We start from the raw sequence: 21913 nt of genomic DNA, 5'->3' as shown, positions 1-21913 counted from the left end.
CTCTATCTCAGATTTTTCATTTATTTTTATTGAATCATCGATTTTACTGAAGTTAATTATTAGTGAACATAGACATTTATTATAAAATCTATCGAAATTCGATATTAAAAATATATATATATGAAATTGTAATTTGAAAAATATGTGAATATTTTGTAAAATTTGACGAATAAAAATAAGGTTTTCGGTATCAAAAATATATAAAAGTTATTTTGGTTGAATGAAAACAATCAACTGTTTAAAGTATCATAGCTCGGGCGTACTGGTCTTGCACACGCATATCTACTGAATAAAATTGACGTGTCTTCAAAAATGAAAATGTCCCGTGGACATCATTTATTATTATACCTAAAGTCTGATATAATCGTGCGCTAACTTTTTAATCGGTACGGTTTTCTTATCTAGGCAATAATCAGTATGATACATATTACATTCAAAATTATAATTCTAGTTATATTGACAGCAGACTAATCTAAAGTGACAATCTTTTTTTCCTTTACGACTGTTTTTTTTTTCATACAAAACGGTGTTCGAGCGTGTGCACCTGGTTATTTCGTACACACGCGTTTTATAAGTTTCTTCGGAGTGGCTTCACCCACCGCATACTATTTTTATCGTTTATTGTTTAGCTTCGTTTTGTAAATGATTCTCTTTTCTTTCTTTCGACATTGTTTGAATTAAAAAATATTTAAATTCCTTTTTCTCACAATATTAGATAGACTTGAAAAGAAAAGCTCGCGCGGAAGTCGAAGCCAAAGGAAAACGAAAGATTGAAACTTAATTTTAAAAGAGCGCATCGCGGAATACAATTCGCTTCATCTATAACGTGTTACATGATAAAAGTAAAATTTGTTGTTCTTCTTTAACTACAATCCTCTGTTTCCGGTATTACCATGTGACAGATGATAAAAATACCGAGATCATTCGTTCGTCATTTACAATATTCATGGAACAAAGTGTTCCCAGTATTCTTACGAATTCGACGATGAAAATACCAGCTAAAAATGATCAAGGTCCCCCGTGAAAAAGACGAAAATAATAATTCATCTCTCTTAATCATCATTACGATAATCATATCATCACTATCATTATCGTCATCTTACAATTTTTATATATAACTTTACATTCCTACTATAGTTTAGTTTATTAGAAAGTGCGTAGATTTTCAAAAATTTTTTTACAATGGCAAATGAAAAAATATCTCGATAGATACCCTGAAAATAAATTATTACGTTAAATATACAGTCTCACGTGGTTAGATTCGCGTTTACCAATGTTCCTTTTTTTTTTTTTTTCTCTAATTTTCTTGTCGTCATGATAGAAAATTACAAGACTTCTTTATTTTATTTTTTCTCCTATCCTCCCATTTTATTTTCTTGTTTCTTGTATTATTGTTTATTATTATGTTTTTTTTTTCTCTTCAAAGTAGGATGTCTCCTTATTATCTTACAAAGAGGCCATTTTCAACTCTTCCCTTGCATCTTCTTCTACCCCATAGTCTATTATCCTCAGTACATTGTCTCCTTGTTTCATTCTTCTTTTTCTTTTCTTCCAAACGCCCCGCTTCACAAGACTTAACAATACGACAATGAACAGATAATTTAATAGGAACGTGTTTTATTATCAAAAATTCGTATGATCAGCATTATTGCCCATACAACATGGTGTCATGTAAAAATTAATCTATATCGCGATAGGACTGCATATTTCCTTGTTTTTCATTCCGTTTATCCTTCCTCTTCTTTTTCTTTCTTATTTATTTTTTTTTAAATTAAGAAATTTCATAAAATTGCACGCTATACCTAGGCTTCATTCATGATTTCCATCCTTCTCTCTTCCACGATTTTTCTCCATTTTAAATATTTACGAATATGTTCCTACGTTAATTGCGGTATAGTCAGTACCGTATACCGTGTACTCGTAATGTTTTCTCCACTTCCGTTTATTTTTCTAGTTTCTACCTTCCTTTTCGCTTGTTCTTTCTCTTTTGGCTAGACGACGAATATTGTTATCAAAAGGAGAGAGAAAAATAAAAAGAACGCGAACTGGAAAAAAGGAAGAGAATCGCAAAAGTCCGTTTTTCCTTTGCGTGTGTCTGCAGTGTTTTAACGAGGATAGTTTTGTACAAAAACCCTTCGTCTTTCCTTCGAACACGGACGAAAAATCTGTACACGTTACAAGACTTATACAATATATACTTATACAAAGTTTTGTTTTTACGTATATTCACCTCGATATGCCTGCTTAATCCTTATCTGGACATTGACGTCAGTGTGTTACCGTTTATATTATAAAATACTGTTACGTTAAGAGCGTTTCTTTGTTTTCGTTCTTTAAAATCCAGATAAGAATTAATCATCGAATGAATGGCATGCGCAAATTCATTAAGCCGTCAGTCCTTCGAAATCAACGCGGTCGCAAAAGGGTCGAACGTTTTAAGGACACTGATCGTCTTCGATGATTCTTATCGTCGAAAAAAATCGTACATTTTCTGGCGCTTCAATGATCCTTCTTCTCAATACGATTACAAACAAATTGCCGGGTTACATGATGGCCCTGAAACCTCGACCCTTAATTCCTCAAACGATCAAGGAAGGATTCCATGATTACGTAAATTGATCGATACGTTTCGAACGCAATATAGAACAAAGTAATTTCATTCCTTTCTTCCTTTTAAGTTCATTTGCGATTTGAATTCGTGAGCTTATGTACAATCGAACATAGGTCAGAATATATTCTCGCGAGGCTCAGGAAGACGCTTCCAGGCGTTTTGATTAAAATGGAAGCTCCGAATTTTCATTTCGTACGCAGAATATTATCTAAGGAGCCTGATAAAAAAATTACCAGATTTTGCAAGGGATCGAAGAAGGGGTACGTCAGTGCTTAAAATGGCCAATTTGAAAAAAGAAACAGAAAAGGAAAACAGAAATATTTATTCATAAATGGCACTGATTAGCAATTTATTGAATATATCACGATTTATGGGGTTGCTTTATGAACAGTCCCGTATCTCCTTCGATAATTTCTACGACGCGAACCCTAAAATTACTTATTCACCTAGTTACTTACAATCCTTATAAACCTTTCTCGGTGATAGGTCTCCTATTTAACGTAGGTACAATATTATAAAAGTGCGTTAGTTCGTTCGAACAAAAGGGCCCGATAATCTTTCGATACAAAAATCTTGTTAATCTATAACCAGCAATTCGGAACTGCTCAAAAAAATTATGGGAGTCGCTGGTGTGAATCAGATTCTGAAAAAATCAATCGAAAGGTAGAAATAATCGAAAGAAAAAGGAAATTACAAATTTCAAAAACACTGAATCTTTCCAATTGGAAATTTTAGAAAATTGAATACTTTACCAGAATCTTTCTAACATTCGATTCCGTAATTATTTCGAGCAGTTTTTTCCCATCAAATCGCATCTAAGACATTACAATTTTATGCTCTCGCCTTGGGATTCGACAGATTAAGAATCGTGTTTGCCTTTCTTCTAATTTTTTTCATACTTTCACTCGCTTAATTGAACGAAAGTGAGTCGTTTTGTAAAACGCTACGATTAGAGCCCTCCTCTTCGACCTGGGGACATCGTATAATTATTAATACATATATTTACAAACTCTGTTTTTCCTCGGGAACTGTAGATCACTGTCATACAAAGAGATAACAGAGGAAATGTCGTTTATTTCAAACACTCCAACTTGGGTGATCATTTACAAGCTTTTTACTATCCTCGACTAAAGTGGCTGAGTTTCAATTAAAGGAACAATAGAAAATTCAAGAATATCGACGATTACTATTCGGAGAACTACAATTACATAGTTTTAGATAATTAATTTAAACAATAATTTAAGAAGAAATGATTGCACTGGCACGCTAAGGTGAAGCATACCGTTAAGACAACTAAACTGTGTACCACTCAGTCTTAGGAAAATAGAAACGAAAACGTAGTTTTGTGGAAAGCGTTGAAACTTGTAAAGGACTGTGTGACTAAAAAAAGGAAGAAAAAATATATAACATAATCAAAAAGCATCAGATGAACGGAAAATTCAGGGAACACCGAAGAGAAAAGCTTTTCTAATCTAATCGAAAATACTGTAGCAGGTATTATGACCACATTAAAAGTAAATTAAACATAATAGTATTATCTTTATTTTACAAGTTATAGCGATAAAAACAAAGTAATCCCCAATCCCAGATTTTCTTTGCAAAAATTCTCCATTACCGACCAACGATTTGATTGCAGAGGGTAGATCACTTTGTGATCACTTATTTCGTTTCAATAGCGTTTCTCCGTTAATACTTAAATAATCAGTTTATATACTGTATAAAAAGAACGATTCTTGGGACATCACCGAGCCATATAATGATACGTTCGCCGTATACGTTTTAGGATTCGTTTATTACAATAATTATTTACTTTATTCGTTTCGTTTTCGTACAAAAACAGTTTGAATATCAAGTTGATATAGGTATTGAAAAATTAAGTTTCATTGTTAATGGTTCCTATTAGCGGCAATTTGTTTAGTGAAGTTAAGAAAAAAGAGAAAAGAAATATTTAATTTCATTAATTATTCCCGACAAAGACGAAATAGGGGGATAATAAAAATGTTATTCGAAACAATTAAGAGATATCAAAAAAGAAAATTTTATATGGCGGAAAAAATATACAGTTGATGTAGATGTCCGAGGAACAGTGTGTTTCTTTGCCTCAAAATGGCGTATGTGGCATCCTGACCATTGCCATTACCAAAATTTATTGACCAGTCGATAGGTGTGAAACCGTTGATGCCTTTTTTTAAAAGTTACAATCGAACCGATTTCTGATTCACCGCTATTTTAAGAGTTCGCAGCGATGGTGTTTGGCCATCGTTCTTAACAAATGGGGATATAAAAATTAATTATATATATATTGTATAGATAATCTAGCCAACTATTTTGCTGTTACAAACTAGTAACTATTTTAGTAACTGATATCCATTATAGTCCACGGTCTTAAAATTATAAAACAGATTAGTCTGCCCGTCGATATTCACTATTATTTATTGCAGCTCCGTGTGAGATAGAAATCCTCTTCGCGTGACGCGTTACCTTCGTCGTCATCATATTCCTCTTTTTTATTTTGTTAAATCGTGGTCGTTGTCATTGCAATAATGCAATAATTAGTTTTTTCTTGTGATCCCGAATGACTGGACGGAAGAGGGCTCGCTCAAATCGCGATATCGTTCCGTACCACGACTTCAGTTTCATAACATAAAGACGTATGCAAAGATGACAATAGCTTCCCTTTTCGATGACGATTTACATGTTTTCTTTGTCATATTTTAATTTTAACATTCCTATTTTTTCTTCATTTTATTCTTTTTTTTTTTTTCGCTTAAGTTAATTCTTGATTTCAATTTGCAAGAACAAATAAGATTACCATATAATATGTATAAATCAATATTCACCATTTTCATTTTTTCACTTAAACAATAATAAACAAGGGCCGAGGTTCGGGCATTTAAAATAAATCTATTGTTTCGTTATAAACTTATTGACATTTGTATTTTTTAGATCCGTTTCTGAAATATTTAGCTACGACGCTAATAAAATGCATACTATGCATAGTATTAGAATGATCAGATTACTGTCACTTCCTGCTTAGCCAAGATTCACTCGAAGCTATCACATGTGTTTTTTTATCGTCCAATGAGTCACGGAACCTGTATATATGTAGTTACGTTCACTATAATCTTTTTGTATTAAACTTTGTTCAGAGCGACGGGTACAACCCACGAATATACAAGAAAAAAAAAAAAGAAACAAAAATTAATTTGCAATTTGGCATTCACAAACCAATGGAAGTAACTACAATATCGTTAGAAACGATTCTAATGATATTATTTGATCTGATGTTAATGTTTCTAAATAATGCGTCTATCTCAAGTGAGAAAATATAAAGTAGATTTATTAATATTTCTTCTTTACTTCATTCTTTCCTTTAATATCGCTCCGGATTCATTCACAAAAAATTTGTCTTTGTTACTACCGGTGGTCGGGAGAGTGTTTCGATTTTTTACGAGCCGTACTCTTCCGAGTCACATTCTATGAAAATTACTCACTCGCGTAAACTATCGCTGAGTCTTTCTTTTCTTTTTTTATCGTATTCCCTTTCCATACGTATTTATTTAAGATATACCCGACTGTCACCAAATAATCCTCCCACAGAATCTGCACGTAAAACGTGCTGCCAGTCACTCTGGAAACCTGCTCCTCATCAATGTTATCCATGTCTTCTTTTACATTTTTTTTGCATACGTTCACATGTACGTTGCATTTTCAATGTTAATTACTTTTTATTTGTTTGTTTAAAAAGGTTAAAAGATTAACCCCTTTACCAGCTCCTGAAAGGTATTCTCTAGCTGAATCATTTAGGCTCTGGGAAGGTCACCTGACACTTGTAGACTTCTTCGAGCATTACCGCTTGCCCTTGACCTTGACTTACGGTAACAGGAGTCGTGGCATTCACAACGACAACCTGTTGACCTTGCTGTGCTTGTTGAGGCTGTTGTTGTTGTTGCTGCTGCTGTTGCTGCTGATTACTCGCGTTCGCTTGCTGTGCGTTACTTGGATTATTCGCATTCTGACTTCGGGCAGTTTGACCGTACTTTTCATGAATTGCACGATGACGCTTTAATGCGAAGCGATCAGAAAATCCGATCTCACATATATCACATCTGTAGGAAGAACGATATTGATTAGATGTTTAAATTGAAAATGAAATAACAAAGTATTCAAAGTACATGCTACATATTACCTATGAGGCTTTTCACCAGTATGAACCTTCGCGTGATTTTTCAGATGTGTAGCTTGATTAAAGGCCGAACCGCATATATTACATCTATAAGGTTTTTCACCGGTATGAATTCTTCTGTGATTCCAAAGGGTCGAATGTCTGGCGAATGTTTTTTCACACACTTCACACTGATAAGGACGTTCACCAGAATGAATTCTCTCATGATTCTTTAAATGAGGACTTTGCGAAAACTGCATACCACAAACACTACATTTAAACGGTTTTTCACCAGTATGCACTCGTCCATGATTTTTTAGATAAGCAGCTATAAATGTAAAAATAAATAGCATGAATGTAAAAATAAGTTGACAGTGTACATTATGATCTTTTAGAACAAATTACCATAATTTGCGTGATTCTATTTTATTCACCTTTTGCAAAAGCTAAGCCACAAACTTCGCACTTGAAAGGTTTATCTCCAGAATGAAGTCTCTTATGGGACCAAAGTGACGAATATCTGGAGAATGTTCCATCACATACGTTGCAATGAAACGGCTTCTCTGCCTGATTTTGACTGTTCTGTTTACCGCCTGTAAATAAAAGAACATCCGATTTCTTAGTTTTCCTCGAAGGGCCAGTTCTACAAAAAGATATGCTTCGAGATGATTGAGTAAATGCTTTGAAGAATTAGAGACACTGGATTGTGTATGGTTCTTTGAAAAATATACTCTTTGTTGATATATCCAAAAGGGTATTTCAATATAGAAAATAGAAAGTCTACGTTATAGCACCAATAAATCATTTTATGATGCAAAACTAATGCTTTGGACAAAATGTAACAATATTATGTAGAAATTTGAACATGCGGGTTATGGAAGTTAGTGCAGAAAATAAGAAATGAGGTATGATCAGATGTTTTAAATCTGATGATCTTTGGATCATTATATATATGTATAGAATGATTAGTTATATTTAGAGTATTAAAATAAGTTCCTTATTGCCTATATCTTGAAATAAAGAAAGAATGAACTATATGAACTGAAATCTAAAATAACTTTTTCATATTAACAATGCTAAAGTTTAGTGAATCAAATTTATAAAACTGTCCCTTAGGGGAGATTTTATTCCGTGCAATGATTCTTAAATGTAAATATCGACAATGCTACCAAAAAGAAAACAGAATTGATGCAACCAAAGTTCAAAATTTTTAATATTGGGAAAAACCAGCAGTGCTGAAGACTTTTGTCTATCTACAACAAATCCATGCAAATAAAATATGGTAGGTACTATAAATAATGAAAGAAGCTTATGGTACTAAATTTTTGCAGCATTAAACATTTACTTTTTGCCATAAATTCGAGAAAGAAGCAAAACAAATAACGACGAAATGATTCTAAATATTATTTTTACGAAACGGTGATATAACGGTATTTATTTATTTTTTTTCAAGTAAGGTATAAGAAGGTATAATGGCTTTTAACAATTTTATAATTGATAGACAAATTTAAATGATACTATCCAATTATTAATAGACGGTTCTAAAATATACTATGAAATATAAATCCCTTATTTTTTTGGCTTTAATTTCTCCGACTTACTTCCTATGATGATGCGGCCTGTTGCCTTGCAGCCGCCACACTTTGCGAGGGAACTGATTCCAGAATCTAGTTTTTCGTCGTGTTTACCTACCATACACCACCCGATGTACGATCATGATAGTAATGAAATGATAGTAGTACAGGAAAGATGATTATGGTTTAGTAAGAAAAATGTTTCTTTTATATTATTAATTTTTATACTTGTTAATAATATATATATACACATATTATATTAACATTATATATATTAATATAATATATTACTTTAAAATAATAGAGAATGTAATTTTTCATAGCAAACATTTTTCTTCTATTCTGCATGAAGCATGACAATGGTAATTTTTACTTACCAATAAAAATTATTCCTGTGCCATTACATTTATGACATTTAGTAACACTGGTGACACCCCTTCGTTTCACAGGATGATGACCAGGTTTGATAGCTATAAAAACAAAAATACATTTGAAGTATTTATTAGATACAGAATATTAAAATATACTATAAATCAAAGTAATTATTTGAAGTTTCTGTAAAAGTTAAAGCAAAATAACATTTATATTAACATTTTATATGTTGTTATATGTTACAATGGAAAATATTTTTACAGTAAATAATGAATGATGAACATACTCTTTTTAATTTTAGTGGGATGATGTTCACAAGGGTCTTCACTGCCACAATCTTCACAAATCTGCACCTTTGGTTTCTGGTGCATATTTGTCTTATGGCTCTTTAATTCTCCTGGTAATGCAAAACAAGCTCCACACACATCACAGGTATATGGTCTTTCTGGTGTAGTTGCAACAGTAACTGTTGTAGGTGTTTGTACTACAACTTGCTGTGGTTGTTGTTGAAGATTACTAGGTGTTGTATTATGAATCCGTTTATGATGATTCAGCAAACTCATATGCCCAAAGACCAAACCACAAATATCACATTTGAATGTCGCATTGGTAGCAGCCGCAATACTCATCTGATTCAATAATGTGTTATAACCGACAGGTTGGACATCAAAACGATAACAACCCTTGTCGTCGGTTGTGATTGCACCGATTGTGCTCACTGCATTTGTTTGAACCTTTTGGAGCATGTTGACATTGTAATAGAAAGGGAAGTCTGCAGTTGCAGATTGCTGCTGGGATTTATCCTCTTTCTTATCTGTTGTAACATACATCTGCTGAGATTGTTGTTGTTGCGATTGTTGACCTTGAGCAGCTTGCTGCTGCTGTATTTGTTGTGGGTCAAACATAGCTGCTTGTTGCTGTAAATTAATATTGTAAATAACAATTTCTTATATCTAATATAATAAATACAGAGACAGGTAAATACATTATTGATTAAAAATTTATATAATATATCTATGTAAAACGGAAGTAAAATATAGAAACTTATGTAATGAAAGATGTTATACATATTTAATGTGATATGATCATAGATATGATATATGATATACATACATAGATATGATCTACTTATACACTGTTCCTTCTTAAATGAGATGTAAAAACCTATCTCTGTTTATAATTTCAAAGCTAGTAACCTGTCTCTGATCGCCGTAGCTTGAATTACTCTGCTCCGTCTGAGTAAAACTATTGGTTTGCTCAGTTTGAGTAAACATGGAACACTTCACTGGCTGTTCGATTGGTTGGCTCTGTTAAGCAGTAATTATTGTTAGATATTACAAGTCTTGTACTACATCCACAAAAAACAGTGACATTCTATATGGCTTTGTTTAAATCAACGTGCTATACACATTGGTATACGTTATGCGTATTAAGCATCAATGAGAAGCTAATAAATACCAATGGAGAAAACTCGTTCCTTTTTTACGTCGTGCTGGTATACAAGCTGCATACCTGTTGTATTTGATCAGGACGGGTTGTGTTCAACCACACCACGTTGCTGCCATTTGATTCTAGGGCCATTGATGTGTTGCCTTTGACCCTGCACAATCAGTAGGCATTCATTAAATGGAAACAAAATAGGAGTTGTATGTGATACATCTAGATATGTAACGGAACCACACCAAAGTAGCTAGGGATAACTTTCATAGATAAATATAAAAAGAAAAGAGTGATAGAATAGAGGTAAGAACAAGGGCTCAAAGTATAACCGCGACATACGATACTCACATGTGATAGTCTACACGGGCGCCGCGGGTTACATGTCTGGGTGCCAAACGGATGATCTTCTAGTTGCCATGACTGCGGCGCGGAATGCCGCGCAGCTGGTCACTACTATTCCTAGTGATCGTGATACCTTAATAACTAATTTATATGTTTCGTCCTATACAACATCCGAGAAACAAATTCCTCGTGTCGGTAGGGCCGTGGTCGCGACGGAAAAATCAATGGCGATCGATTTAGTGCTTTGATACACCTTTTTAATACGTTAGATCCCGTTAAAATTAACACTGGGCACAACGCCGGTGAGATTTCGCCTGTTGTGGATGCCGCGAAATCAGTTTTGAGTTACACGCTTGTCAATGAGCAGCGTTGACCCGCGCAGATCATGTCGTCCAAGCGCGGTGGCGGTTGCGGCGACTGGTATACGAAGCGCGGGTTTCTCGGTTGCATAAAATTGGCGGTACCTCAGCGTTAAAGCTCTCTTTGATTTTATTCCCGTCAGGTTGGGCCACGTCGCCGCGTACCGTGGCTCAGGATAGGCCGATGCGCGAACAAGCAGACCGAGCACCGTCAACAAACTCTACGGTAGCCATTACACGCGACGAGGATAACAATGGGCGACACGAACGCGCGCTGCCCCCGATGCCTTTTTCCGAAGCGTTTTCGGGCGCCTTCCGTGAATGCAGCCGCAGCCAAGCGCCGCCAAGGTCAGCTCCCGGTGACGCTCCACAGACGCTAATAGCCGTTACACCAAGCGATTTCATTGGTCCATGACCTACTGTCCTCGCTTCTCATTGGTCTGTACGTTCTCTACGTGACAGTCTTAGAAATCATCATTTATCTCTTCCTATTAACATTACACTTTTTTTCATGAGATTTAGAGAAATATTCTCGAGTCTTTCTTAAATATTTACAAGTATTTTATTTTTATTTGGAATAAGTTTTTGTTGTTTGGTTCTTTTTATGAGAATAGGTATGTTATTTTAGGATGAAACTATATACTGGAATTGTAAAAATAATAAGTAACATTAAACTACTAAGTAGTTATAATTTTATATTTACTATATACATGTTTTAGGTGTAAAAGTGTTTTTTGTATCTGTGAAGTATGTAGTTGACGTGGAAATCTAGCTTGAGAGTTTACATTCATAAGTAATTCGGCTGTCCGATGTAAGATGGCACTGTTGAGTTTCCGAGACCCACACAGGTATTTGAGGTTTTTACCCGTTGCGTATAATCGTCCATACATTATCGAGGAAAATGGTCGCTCGTTTATAATTAATTTGAAATTGAACCACGTGATATTTATTAACGATTTCCAATCTCCAACGATTCATGAAAACGTGATGAATGTATATCAGCAATCGGTTCTAAAATCTGGCATATATTTTATTTTGCATATTTTCACTACCTTACCGATTCATATACTGTGGCGTCTTTTATAACTAATTCATACAATTGAAAAATAAGAGATCCGTTAAAGTACATCACATTGTCGGTTTAAAAAAATAAAAAAATATTATCGTTCGTATGATTTCTTCAAGTTATATATGGTTTATATATGGAATATATTATTATTTTCCAAGATAATTTAGAAATCATACGCTATCCATTTTTATTTATTCTATATTAGAAGATCTATTTTTATTTAAGTCTACATAAGAGGTATATTTCTCTATCTGAATTATTGTTACCGATGAGCGCCAACTAACAAAACCTACCAAACATTATATATGCATATGATTCCACTATCTCGTGATTTATATATAATGGACAATATATGAGGACAAAGTATAAAAATAAATTTTCATTACAAATGAACAGTAGATATGTTATAATAAAATTTAGTAAATAATACTGATGTTAAAAAGTGATGTTTAACAAGCTTTTTTCAGATAAAGATGCGGTATTAGAGAAATTTCGTTGACAAGCCATGCAAAATATTTCCTTGAGGACATCGTTCAAATGGGTCAGCCTTCTATGAAAGGGCGAGAGATTAAAGTCATGTGTGTACATAGCTTTATACATACAAATGCGGCTGGAACATCGTGAATTACGTACTCATATTGACGACGCGTACAATATTAATTTTCCTGGTAAATTTCAGAACATCAATTTCTCTCTTCCCAAAATCGTTATTCCAAAATTATTCTCCTTTTTAGGGAAAATTTAAGGCAATCAAAGTAATAAAATATTCAGTTGCTGGCGCAGTTAAGTCAATGTAAAAGATTAACGCTTCCTTGATATATTATTCAAAGGTATTTCATCTTTTAAAACTTTTAACATTGAGTAGGTACGTGTTTCGCGTAAAATGTACAAATTCCTTTGGGTAGTGCAATTTCCGCGGTACAAGTTACAAATGAAATTACCGCGAACAAAGCGATCTACTCAGTCATTTTACGGTTTCAAGAGCATGGGTTTTGAAATATTTTTAAATTACAAAGATTGAAGCTATTAAACGCTACTAAAAGTTGGAAATTTTCACGGCTCCTTATACGAAGATTCTTATATCATGTAATTACTTTCAAATACTTGAAGAATGATCGAATAAACGAGGAAACGACCGAATACGGGAAATGAAGATTTCCAGTATAATCAGGAGAATCTCCACACTATCAGCTTTAAAAATTCCTATAAATCGAGAACTATTCTTGACCCGGAAATTTATACTCTTCTCTCATTAGTTTTCTCAAAACAGTATTTTCATTTCAATGTACATTTTTCCACGTCTAAATATAGCCAGTATCGTTGCTGGCCTATTTCGTGGTTATGGTTTGCTCGTACTTTTGAAATGGTATCGTGTAATCCAGAAAGCAACCCTTCCGCTTTATGTAAACGGCATACCAGAGTCAAGCTTGTATCAAAAGTCGAACAAAGCACGTGTATCACTGTAATTATGCCACTTTATAAGTCAAACTACTCTACGGTCCTATTTTCCCCAATTTTCAAATCTTGGAAAAACTTGAATTCAGCTGTCTGATCTTGCGTTCGTTCGTTCTTCGAGTACTTAAAATCATAATTCTACCATCACTTACCGTATGAGAGACTAGAAAATTGCTTCTTTCTAATACCTTTGATTTTTGTGATTCTAGAAGATTCCAAGTTTCATTAGAGTCGCAACTTCACCGCTATTTCTGTAAGAGTCGCTGGAAATTTTTAACAGTTTCTGGAAAACTTGAAGTTTCTTTAAAACAACAACTTTATCGCTATTTGCGATAAAGAAATACTCGTATCCGTATCTGATTTTACACTTGATCGATGTCGCGAAACATACTGCGAAATTGTATACACTGGCAAACAAACCATCCTCTTGATCTTCTTTCAGCTTGTCTAAATACGCGTTGAAGCGTGGGAGGCATCGCTTTAACCGACTATTAACAGTGTCGCAGGATATCGCGTTGCGAAATTCGCCGTGCCACTGTCTTTTTTACGCAGCAGCATCGCCAAAACGACATCTTCAATTTTGATAAATGGACTAGGAGAATAGCCTTTCGAGAATAGAATTCTTCATTAACAATAGAATCGCATGCTATTTGTGTTAGAAGCTGGGTTTGCCTTCTCCAATAATGGATATAAATGATTCTGATACGATGTACGTTTTTAGCTTCGGTATAGGTTTTTATTTCGAGTGTTTGTTTGATGCGATTTTAAAAGTTCCCTCGGACGCGCAATCGATATAGGTGACCCACTTCGAGATCGTTCGGCGTTGGAACATCTCTTTTTTCCGGCAAAGAACGCTTCTTGTCCACGAAGCAATGAAGATTCAGAGACGAAGGATCCGAAAGATTTTCTACGGTGAAGAGGATTCTATGCTGGACTATCGAATATTTTGTGAGATTTCGTGAATTGGTCGTTCGAGTGGCATGCGATGTTCGCGATTTAAAAATATTTCAGCGATATTTGCTCGCTGTAAGAAGCATCGATACAGATATTGTTTCTTCAATGTACTGCATTCGATCGTACACGAACATCTAGTAACAATAATAAGGGTATTTCAAAAATATTCCAATTTATTCGTATTTTCCACAATTAATTTGCAACGTGAGATTAAAAAATAAGATCTTCTTAAATTTCACTTAAATGTTAATTCTCGAAAACTTAATCTAAAAGAAATTGGGACATATCCTCTTGGCCAGCACAATTTATCTCAATTTCTCAATAAAATTGAAAATTAGATCTCATTGATGTACATCAAATTTCTCCTGAGTCTTAATCTTCAAAAACATAATTTAAAAGGAATTGTAAAATATCGAAAAAGGGTAATTTATCTGAGTATCTCAAATTGATCTTGTTTGTGCTTTAACACAATTCTTAATGTATTCGAGACAAATATGTTCCCTAATACCATTATCCCATCAACGAGACGAGTACATCATGTTTCATGTTCCCTGCAAGTTGTTGTCGCACTAAATTACATAAGTCAGATGAATTTTTAAGTAGCCAGTACGGCCCTGTAAATCGTAGCGCCCGTTTCAAAATGCCTCGTCGCCCGGCACCAGTCTCACTCAGTCAGTTGGCGTCGCGACGCCGTCGCCAGAGGTATTCGAGAGCCACGTACGATACAGTTCCCGGGTTTTCTCTGTTCCTGACACAAACGGGCAAAAATTACTGAAAGGGACGCACAGTGCACGCGAACAGTGAACACCGCGATTCCATTCTCGCAATTAGCCAATCTCCAACAAATAATTTCTTCACAGACGAGACAGCAAATATTTACAAAATTAACCGAATATTAAATCATTAAATACCTGAGGAAAATAAAGGAGGAAATAAAAATAAAGCAACGTGAGATAATATAGTGATACAAAGCTTCGAGCAGATGTGAATCGTTGAATATAATTTTCAAGAGGATCGTAGTAACAAACCTTCTCTCCAAATAACAAATTTTCGTATTTGCGAATCTTTGCATACAGCTTCCAAGAGGATTGAAATGATGAAATAATAAAATAAATAATAAAATTTGAATGTTCGGACACAGTTTCCAACAGGAGCGAAGCAACCAATTTTCTTTCGAAATAACAATTGGAAGTCAGAAATCGAACTGAGCGCTATGTAAATTCTGTTGGTAGTGCAGTATCGATGAGCCACGAGCTTCCTAGTTTTGTACAAATTGTCGCTGGGAGGAGAGCTAGACGCGATCGTTGCCAGAAAGTGAATTAAACGCAATCGTCCCGCACAGAGGATACAAATGACGCGCTGGAGGATAACGCAGTCTGACACGATCATGTTCCCGATCAGAGTGAAATGACGAACGAGCCTCGTGGTTCCTTCGAGAAGCGAGAAACGAAGGAATAAGATAAGTCAGGCAGCGAACGAAAGGATTCTTCCTGTCGAGGGGTACTCTGCTGGAGGAAAGTGGAAAGTGGCAGCCACTGGATTTATCAGACACGTAATACGTTATCGATGATAGCTTGTGACATTACTCGAGTCTACGTTATGCTTTCATTCGATCGTTATAATCTCCTTAACATTAAACAGGAAGGAACAAATATTCTATTTAATAAGATTTCCTGTAAATAGGTTACAATTTGATAAAATTTTTAGTGAATAGGTCGCAGTTTGATGAAATTCTCGCGAATTTGGGACGAATAGTAAATGCAAAAAATTTTAGCAAAGTGACGAAGCACGAATTTCTGCTAGCCTAAGCGTAGTGCTCGTTCGATGACTCGATTGGACGAGTGGCTAATTAAGAAATAAGTGGACTGGAGATTTCACTCCCAAGGAACCTCGAAAGACTACGTTAAAGTGCGCGTTGATTTTAAAAAGACAAGTCCTTGAGGAAATATCGAGTTGCATTGTTGAACGAAGAAGCTGTACTCGGTCGGCGGTTCGTATGATTCCTCCAATGAGAAAAGAGATTTTACTGAACGAAGCATCCTCTTTAATCCTTTACTCGATCATCGAAAGTACTTTCGTCGCTGCTAGCAACGTTCCTCTGGGATTCAATTGATTTCATTCTTTTCTCGATATCCTTACTATTAAATAAAAATCATCTTTTTAACCGTTCACACCTCGTCGTAGACGCTTCTTCGTTCTTTATTTTAGAAAGTAAGCGTGAGTTTGTTAAATCAATTAATTAGAAGAGGCGCACAAACTATTCGTGTACCTGCTACTTAAATTCGTCGACACGTTCGCGGACAGTCGATCTATTTATTGCTAAGATGCATCTCATCCGGGGTCACTGACTCGTGGTATGTCGCTCGAATAATTTTAGGCAGCCACGAAATTGGAAATCAACCGAGCCACCAAGTTCGAGATTGAACAGGAGGAGCACGGTCAAGATCAACGAGTACCATGCGTACGCGTTCGTCGCTGCTTTCTAATCACATACCTTAGAGCCTTATATTCGACCCTCGTGTTCTCCTTTTGTAAACTCGAGGAAATTTGCCCCTCGTCATTTCGTTTCACTCCTGCGACGTTGAAGCGAAAAGAGAGAAATTTCTGAGTGAATACTTGTTACGTCCTTTTCCAACAAATTCCTACAAGGATATCTAAATAAAGATTCCCAACTGGATTCCACTGGATGACTTATCTTGTGATTTCTTTGAGACCTGGAAGGATCGCAGTTCGAAAAAAGACAATTTCTCACCGAATATTTATTATATTTTGCCAACAAATTCCAAGGAATGTTGTTACGTGGAAAGATATTATATCTGAATAAGGAATTCCACTTCAACTGGATTTCGCCATAGTGGTGACATTTTTTTGAGTTTTGGCAGAGTGGTGGTTTGATTTAGTAGCATACCAGCTAATCCGGATTATCCGGGACGCGATGGCTCTATGATAAATTAAGAGTCGTTCTAGACGAGGGTTCGAGCATCTTGGAATACAGCCGGCTGCAAATTCGCGGCAAACGTGTCCGATTGTCCGACGACCCTATTTCTGTGGTAAATTCCGCGTGGAATTAAGACATAGCTAACCATTTGCCTACCGAATCTACATCAGCATTTATTTATACGCGTGTTCTCGGATCTAACGATATTGGAAACACCGAGAAGAAAGTCTTGATGCTGTTCGAAGCACAAATATATATTAATACGCACTCGATCTTCAGTGATACGTAACACCAAGTAGAAACTACAGTGTTAAAGCATAAAGAAGAGAGAGACGGAGTGATGACTGACTGTGATAGTTCTAGGTGATTCTAAAGGATTTCTAAGATACTTTCAGAAAACCTAATTGTCATAAACTACGAGCTTTCATTTTATTTTATTTTATTTTATTTTATTTTTTTTTTCGACGACGAAAGAAGAAGCCTTAAAGGAATGTCAAATTCGCCGGATGGGCGGCAGGCGCCGCCTCCGAGATTGAAGATTCAACTTCCGATACCGGGTCAATTCTATCCACAACCGGGTATGGGCTACGTGCCGACACCGTACGGCCAAACCCCCATGCCGATGACTCCTGTTTCCGGCCAACCACGGGTGATTTACGCGAACAAGGCTAGCGAGTTCGTCTTCAGCCAGTTCCAGGGCATCAAGGATCTGACCAAGTCTGGCCTAAGTGTCGGCGAGAAGAGCGCGTTCTGGCTTTACGAGAAGGTCCGCGTTAAATGATTTCGCGTGTGTGTTCTTGTTGTATATTCGCGTCAAGATGGCTAGTACTGATATCGGTATTACGAATTTCTGCACAGGTCAGTTCCTGGAGCAGACGATGGTTCACGCACATTTTCTTATTTGTTATCGTGCTTTTGTACAGTATCGGGGGCGCGATGATATTCGTCACGATCGAGGGAACCAACGAGGATATGGCACATGGAAACATTCGAAAGGAGAGGTGGGTGCACAGATACGAAGCTTCACGAGTGGCTTTTTTTTTTTAATGCCGCCTTTTAGTTTTCTGATATTTTTGATTATCCTTAACCCGAGCGTATTGTCTTTTTGTGTTTAACAAATGATCGAAGGCAACGTTTTTTTACCAGGGATTCCATTAAAAAGTTAAAACTCTTTTCGTTTTTGAAAACGAGAGAACGTCTCGGACAGATATACAGCGCTGTTCGAAAGTTCTAGGACAGTCGTGTTTCGAAATCCGAAAAATCCTAGTAATTGTAAAGATATAATAAAACTATGATTCGTACGATTGAATATTGTCACGCTTGATACTTTGTACGACAAGGAAAGTAACTAATGTATTATGTATATATTAAAAAGTTGATTAAAAATTGCATAATTTAGAGTTCATAATTAATCTGGGATACTGAAGTGTGGAGGAGCATATGAGATAAGAATCGTTTATATTTTGTTACAATATATAATATAATAGGATAAATATATACAATTTTTACGTTACATAATCGTGACAAGCTTCGTTAGCACGTTTAAACGAACTTTAGTAAATTCTTGTAACTTCGTATCAGGCGAGATATAAATCACACTCAACTGTGAATCAACGGTAAACTTAAACGTATTATATCAGACTAACCTAGATCTGCGATTCATAGTCGTATCTATAGTTTATATCCCGGAAGGACTTGCTTAGAAAAGCGGACACATTTAAAAAGAGCTGTATCCCTTTAATATTCTATACGAGATGATAGGGAACAGGGTAGAACGTTTCTTTCTGCCGCTCTTCTTTTCTTTCTTTTCATTCGAGACCCTAGTTTCGCGTTTGTTTAACCGTGCGATGAAGCTTATGATTTATTATTTCTAAGAATGAGCGCGAAATTTTTTGTACTCGCCGGTCCATCAATAATTCTATTTTACATTTATCACGTGGAATATTAGCTTATCCTTTCAACTAGAAGAGGTATAATAATCTCTATATTTCTACGTTCTACGTACATATTGACGGTTTAACCTTGATTCCAAGGAAAATGGGCTTAAAGAATAAGCACAAACGCGACGATCATACACACGTTAATATCGGTTTCATCGGGAAACATCAGATCGACAATACTAGTGGAAAATGTAGGACGATCGAACGTGTATTAAAACAAACACGAGCCACGGAAATATAGTGCATATAATAATATCATTTTGTCGTACTTCGGTACCTTTGTTCAACCAAATTAATTGACATTCTCTTTCATACCTCGCGATATTATTATTAACGGACTTGTTTTTACGTTTGCGTGCCTGTGATCGATTTTCATACGAATTATTCTTCGCTTTTATTGCGTTTAAAACATTAACAAATTATTAGAACTCACCGTTTAACCATTAGGTTGTTCCGAAAGTTTCTTTCCTTTTATATTTCATGTTGTATCGTTATATTTTGTTTTATTATCACAAAATGGATGGATAATTCAATAAAATAATATAAAACAACAAATGTTGTGCCTCTATTATTTGCTTATAAAACGAAAGAAACTTTCGCAGCAACCTAATACTTATACAATTAGAAAATAAACTTGGTATCTTTAATACTATTTTAATACTGTACATCTATAGGTTTCTTTTTCAGAAAACTCTTTAATTGTTTTACGGAAAATAAAGACTGAATGTTCCATATATCCAGGCGTAGGTTTACGCGTTAATTATTTTGTATAACGTAGATACGATACAACGAAAACGCCCATGACGTAGTAAAGAAAAAGGAAAATAAGCACTTCGCGTAGTAACAGTGTTTCTATCTTTGTTGATGCTGTCGAAAAAGAAAATTACTGCTTTCAAGAATAGCGATAGAATTTTCCTTTTCTCGTTAATTAGGACAGGCGCCTTGTTAACTAACAAAAGTTTCGATGCGAAGTATCGGCACAAAACGTGATCCCAATATTTGACAGTAATTATGTTATTTCGCAATTTGATTAAATTCAGTCGTTTTATTCATTCGCGCGAAATAATATGAAAATAGATAGAACTAGTTTATTTTAACCAACTGTAATTAGAACTGGTACGTTTACGAGAACATGATATGTACATTTGAACCGTTAACTATACCTAAATTCTAATCTAATGATGCCGGAGCTCTTCTGTCATGCGAGCGTGTTTCAAATTATCGCGATAACGTTTTACATTGACGCAGTATGCATACCTTACATCTCTCTTCTCTTTGCAAATTCCAATTGCAGAAGGTTCATCTTCTATGGTGTCACTGAAGCTGTCCACCATATAAATCACCTTTTCTTACAAATTATTTCTGTATTGTAATTTCCATCGAATCTCTTCGTACCTTCGATTGTGCTCTTGGCCACAATACAAGTAACATTGAGACATTCGCAGTTAGTTTATTGCACGAGAAAGTAAGTAATACCGACTGCAAGCCAAAATTGTCCTTTAACATGAGTCGTTTTGTCCAAAACTCTGCTTTTATTGAAATTGAAACGAGCTTAACTACAATCTTTTGGCAAAAGTGAAGGAAGTTTCAAGATAACTTGTACGATATGATATTCAGCGATTATTTACTGATATCTATGGTTGAAGTTGATTCTAATTTCAATTTGCTCTCAAATACGCGTATAGTTCTTTCGAATATTATTATTAAAATCCCTTAAGAGCATTGAATTCTTAATCTAAACTCAATCAGTGACTTTCAATCGATGACTTTTCGTAATTAAATTACTCGAAATTTGTTGCAACATAGATTCTTCCTCTTCTTATATCTGCCATAAACTAACTACTAAACGGAGAAAATGGGCGAATATACGCGTTACAATCTATTACATTCCAAATTCGATCAAAAAGGAAGCTTAGAACGTTCAATAACAATAGAGTAGGGAAACAGCCACAATTACCAAGAATGAAATAATCTTTAGATACTATTAATTCAATAAACCCATCTCACAGTATCTTGTAATCTCTATACATTTATACTATACATTTTCATCATGCTAGTCTCCCATTGCAATGGTCATCGAGTTTCAAAACGTTTTATATAACGTACGCATGTAATTATGGATATGAAAGTTTCCTATATAGGGTGTACAAGTACCCTCGCGAACCAGTGTACATGGAAATTATAATAACGTCGACGCTTTCCTTGACTTATTCCACTTGTCGGCAGCGATTTCGTCTGGTCCGAAGGCAAATCGATTTTTCCACCATACTTTCGTCGTGTAGGATCGATTGACCTTAAAGCGAAGGTCAGGTTTAGCTTAGAATTTGCTTCTGACCTCTCTTCTATTCGAATAAAAATTTGCCGGTGGCGTGACCAATCCGATAGAAAGAAGGGAAATGAAATACGTGTGGGAGACCAAGTACTCGGCCGGTGTAACTATAATCTTTGTAAATCATTCCCCTTTCCAGCGTGTAAACAATCTGTGTTTCTTCGTGAGCATGCGAACTTCGATTAGAGGTGTGTGGTGTTAATTGAAAGGAAAAGGGGAGAAAAAATGAAGTAAGTTCCAAGGTGCTGATTAAATTCTGCGCGTGGTATGATAAGTGTATCATAGTTTGCTTAAAAATAACCAGAGGGTCGGGGCATTGAATAATTCGAAGAAACAAATTTAAATGCATATAATTAGAGTGATTT

The 21913-nt window shown here is 35.3% G+C and overlaps 2 protein-coding genes across 4 annotated transcripts; one reads left to right on the top strand and one right to left on the bottom strand.

Moving 5' to 3' along the window:
• Positions 1-305: 305 nt before the first annotated feature.
• On the bottom strand, positions 306-11238 carry LOC126923886 (zinc finger protein 665-like). 3 transcript variants are annotated; one of them, XM_050737796.1, is made up of 9 exons: positions 10511-11238; positions 10235-10322; positions 9919-10029; positions 9009-9639; positions 8728-8820; positions 8378-8464; positions 7211-7369; positions 6801-7104; positions 306-6720 (listed from the first exon to the last, which is right to left on the bottom strand). In XM_050737796.1, coding segments are annotated over exons 1-9 (1785 nt in total). In that variant the 5' UTR covers positions 10513-11238; the 3' UTR covers positions 306-6410. The 3 variants fall into 3 exon arrangements, with proteins under 3 accessions (XP_050593753.1, XP_050593754.1, XP_050593755.1); XM_050737797.1 differs by lacking the exon at positions 8378-8464 and having other exon boundaries at positions 10511-11230; XM_050737798.1 differs by lacking the exon at positions 10511-11238 and having other exon boundaries at positions 10181-10319.
• Positions 11239-14974: 3736 nt separating this feature from the next.
• LOC126923918 (uncharacterized) lies at positions 14975-18735 on the top strand. Its single transcript, XM_050737874.1, has 3 exons — positions 14975-18045; positions 18138-18280; positions 18426-18735. The coding sequence occupies exons 1-3, from the start codon at positions 17770-17772 to the stop codon at positions 18511-18513; spliced, it is 507 nt and encodes a 168-aa protein (XP_050593831.1). The 5' UTR covers positions 14975-17769; the 3' UTR covers positions 18514-18735.
• The last annotated feature ends 3178 nt before the right edge of the window (positions 18736-21913 follow it).

Source organism: Bombus affinis, chromosome 14 (genome assembly GCF_024516045.1).
Source record: "Bombus affinis isolate iyBomAffi1 chromosome 14, iyBomAffi1.2, whole genome shotgun sequence".
NCBI lineage: Eukaryota > Metazoa > Arthropoda > Insecta > Hymenoptera > Apidae > Bombus > Bombus affinis.
The sequence above is the reverse complement of the archived record's forward strand: the minus strand, read 5'-3'. Positions and strand labels throughout refer to the sequence as shown.

Excerpts from the sequence above, each read along its gene's own strand:
- LOC126923886 (XM_050737796.1), bottom strand. Across the intron at positions 8,821-9,008 it reads TCCCACTAAAATTAAAAAGA|CTATCAAACCTGGTCATCAT; the intron begins GTATGTTCATCA and ends TTGTTTTTATAG. Across the intron at positions 6,721-6,800 it reads ACTGGTGAAAAGCCTCATAG|ATGTGATATATGTGAGATCG; the intron begins GTAATATGTAGC and ends TTCTTCCTACAG.
- LOC126923918 (XM_050737874.1), top strand. The coding sequence starts at position 17,770 with ATGTCAAATTCGCCGGATGGGCGGCAGGCGCCGCCTCCGAGATTGAAG. Across the intron at positions 18,046-18,137 it reads CGTTCTGGCTTTACGAGAAG|GTCAGTTCCTGGAGCAGACG; the intron begins GTCCGCGTTAAA and ends ATTTCTGCACAG. Across the intron at positions 18,281-18,425 it reads GGAAACATTCGAAAGGAGAG|GGATTCCATTAAAAAGTTAA; the intron begins GTGGGTGCACAG and ends TTTTTTTACCAG.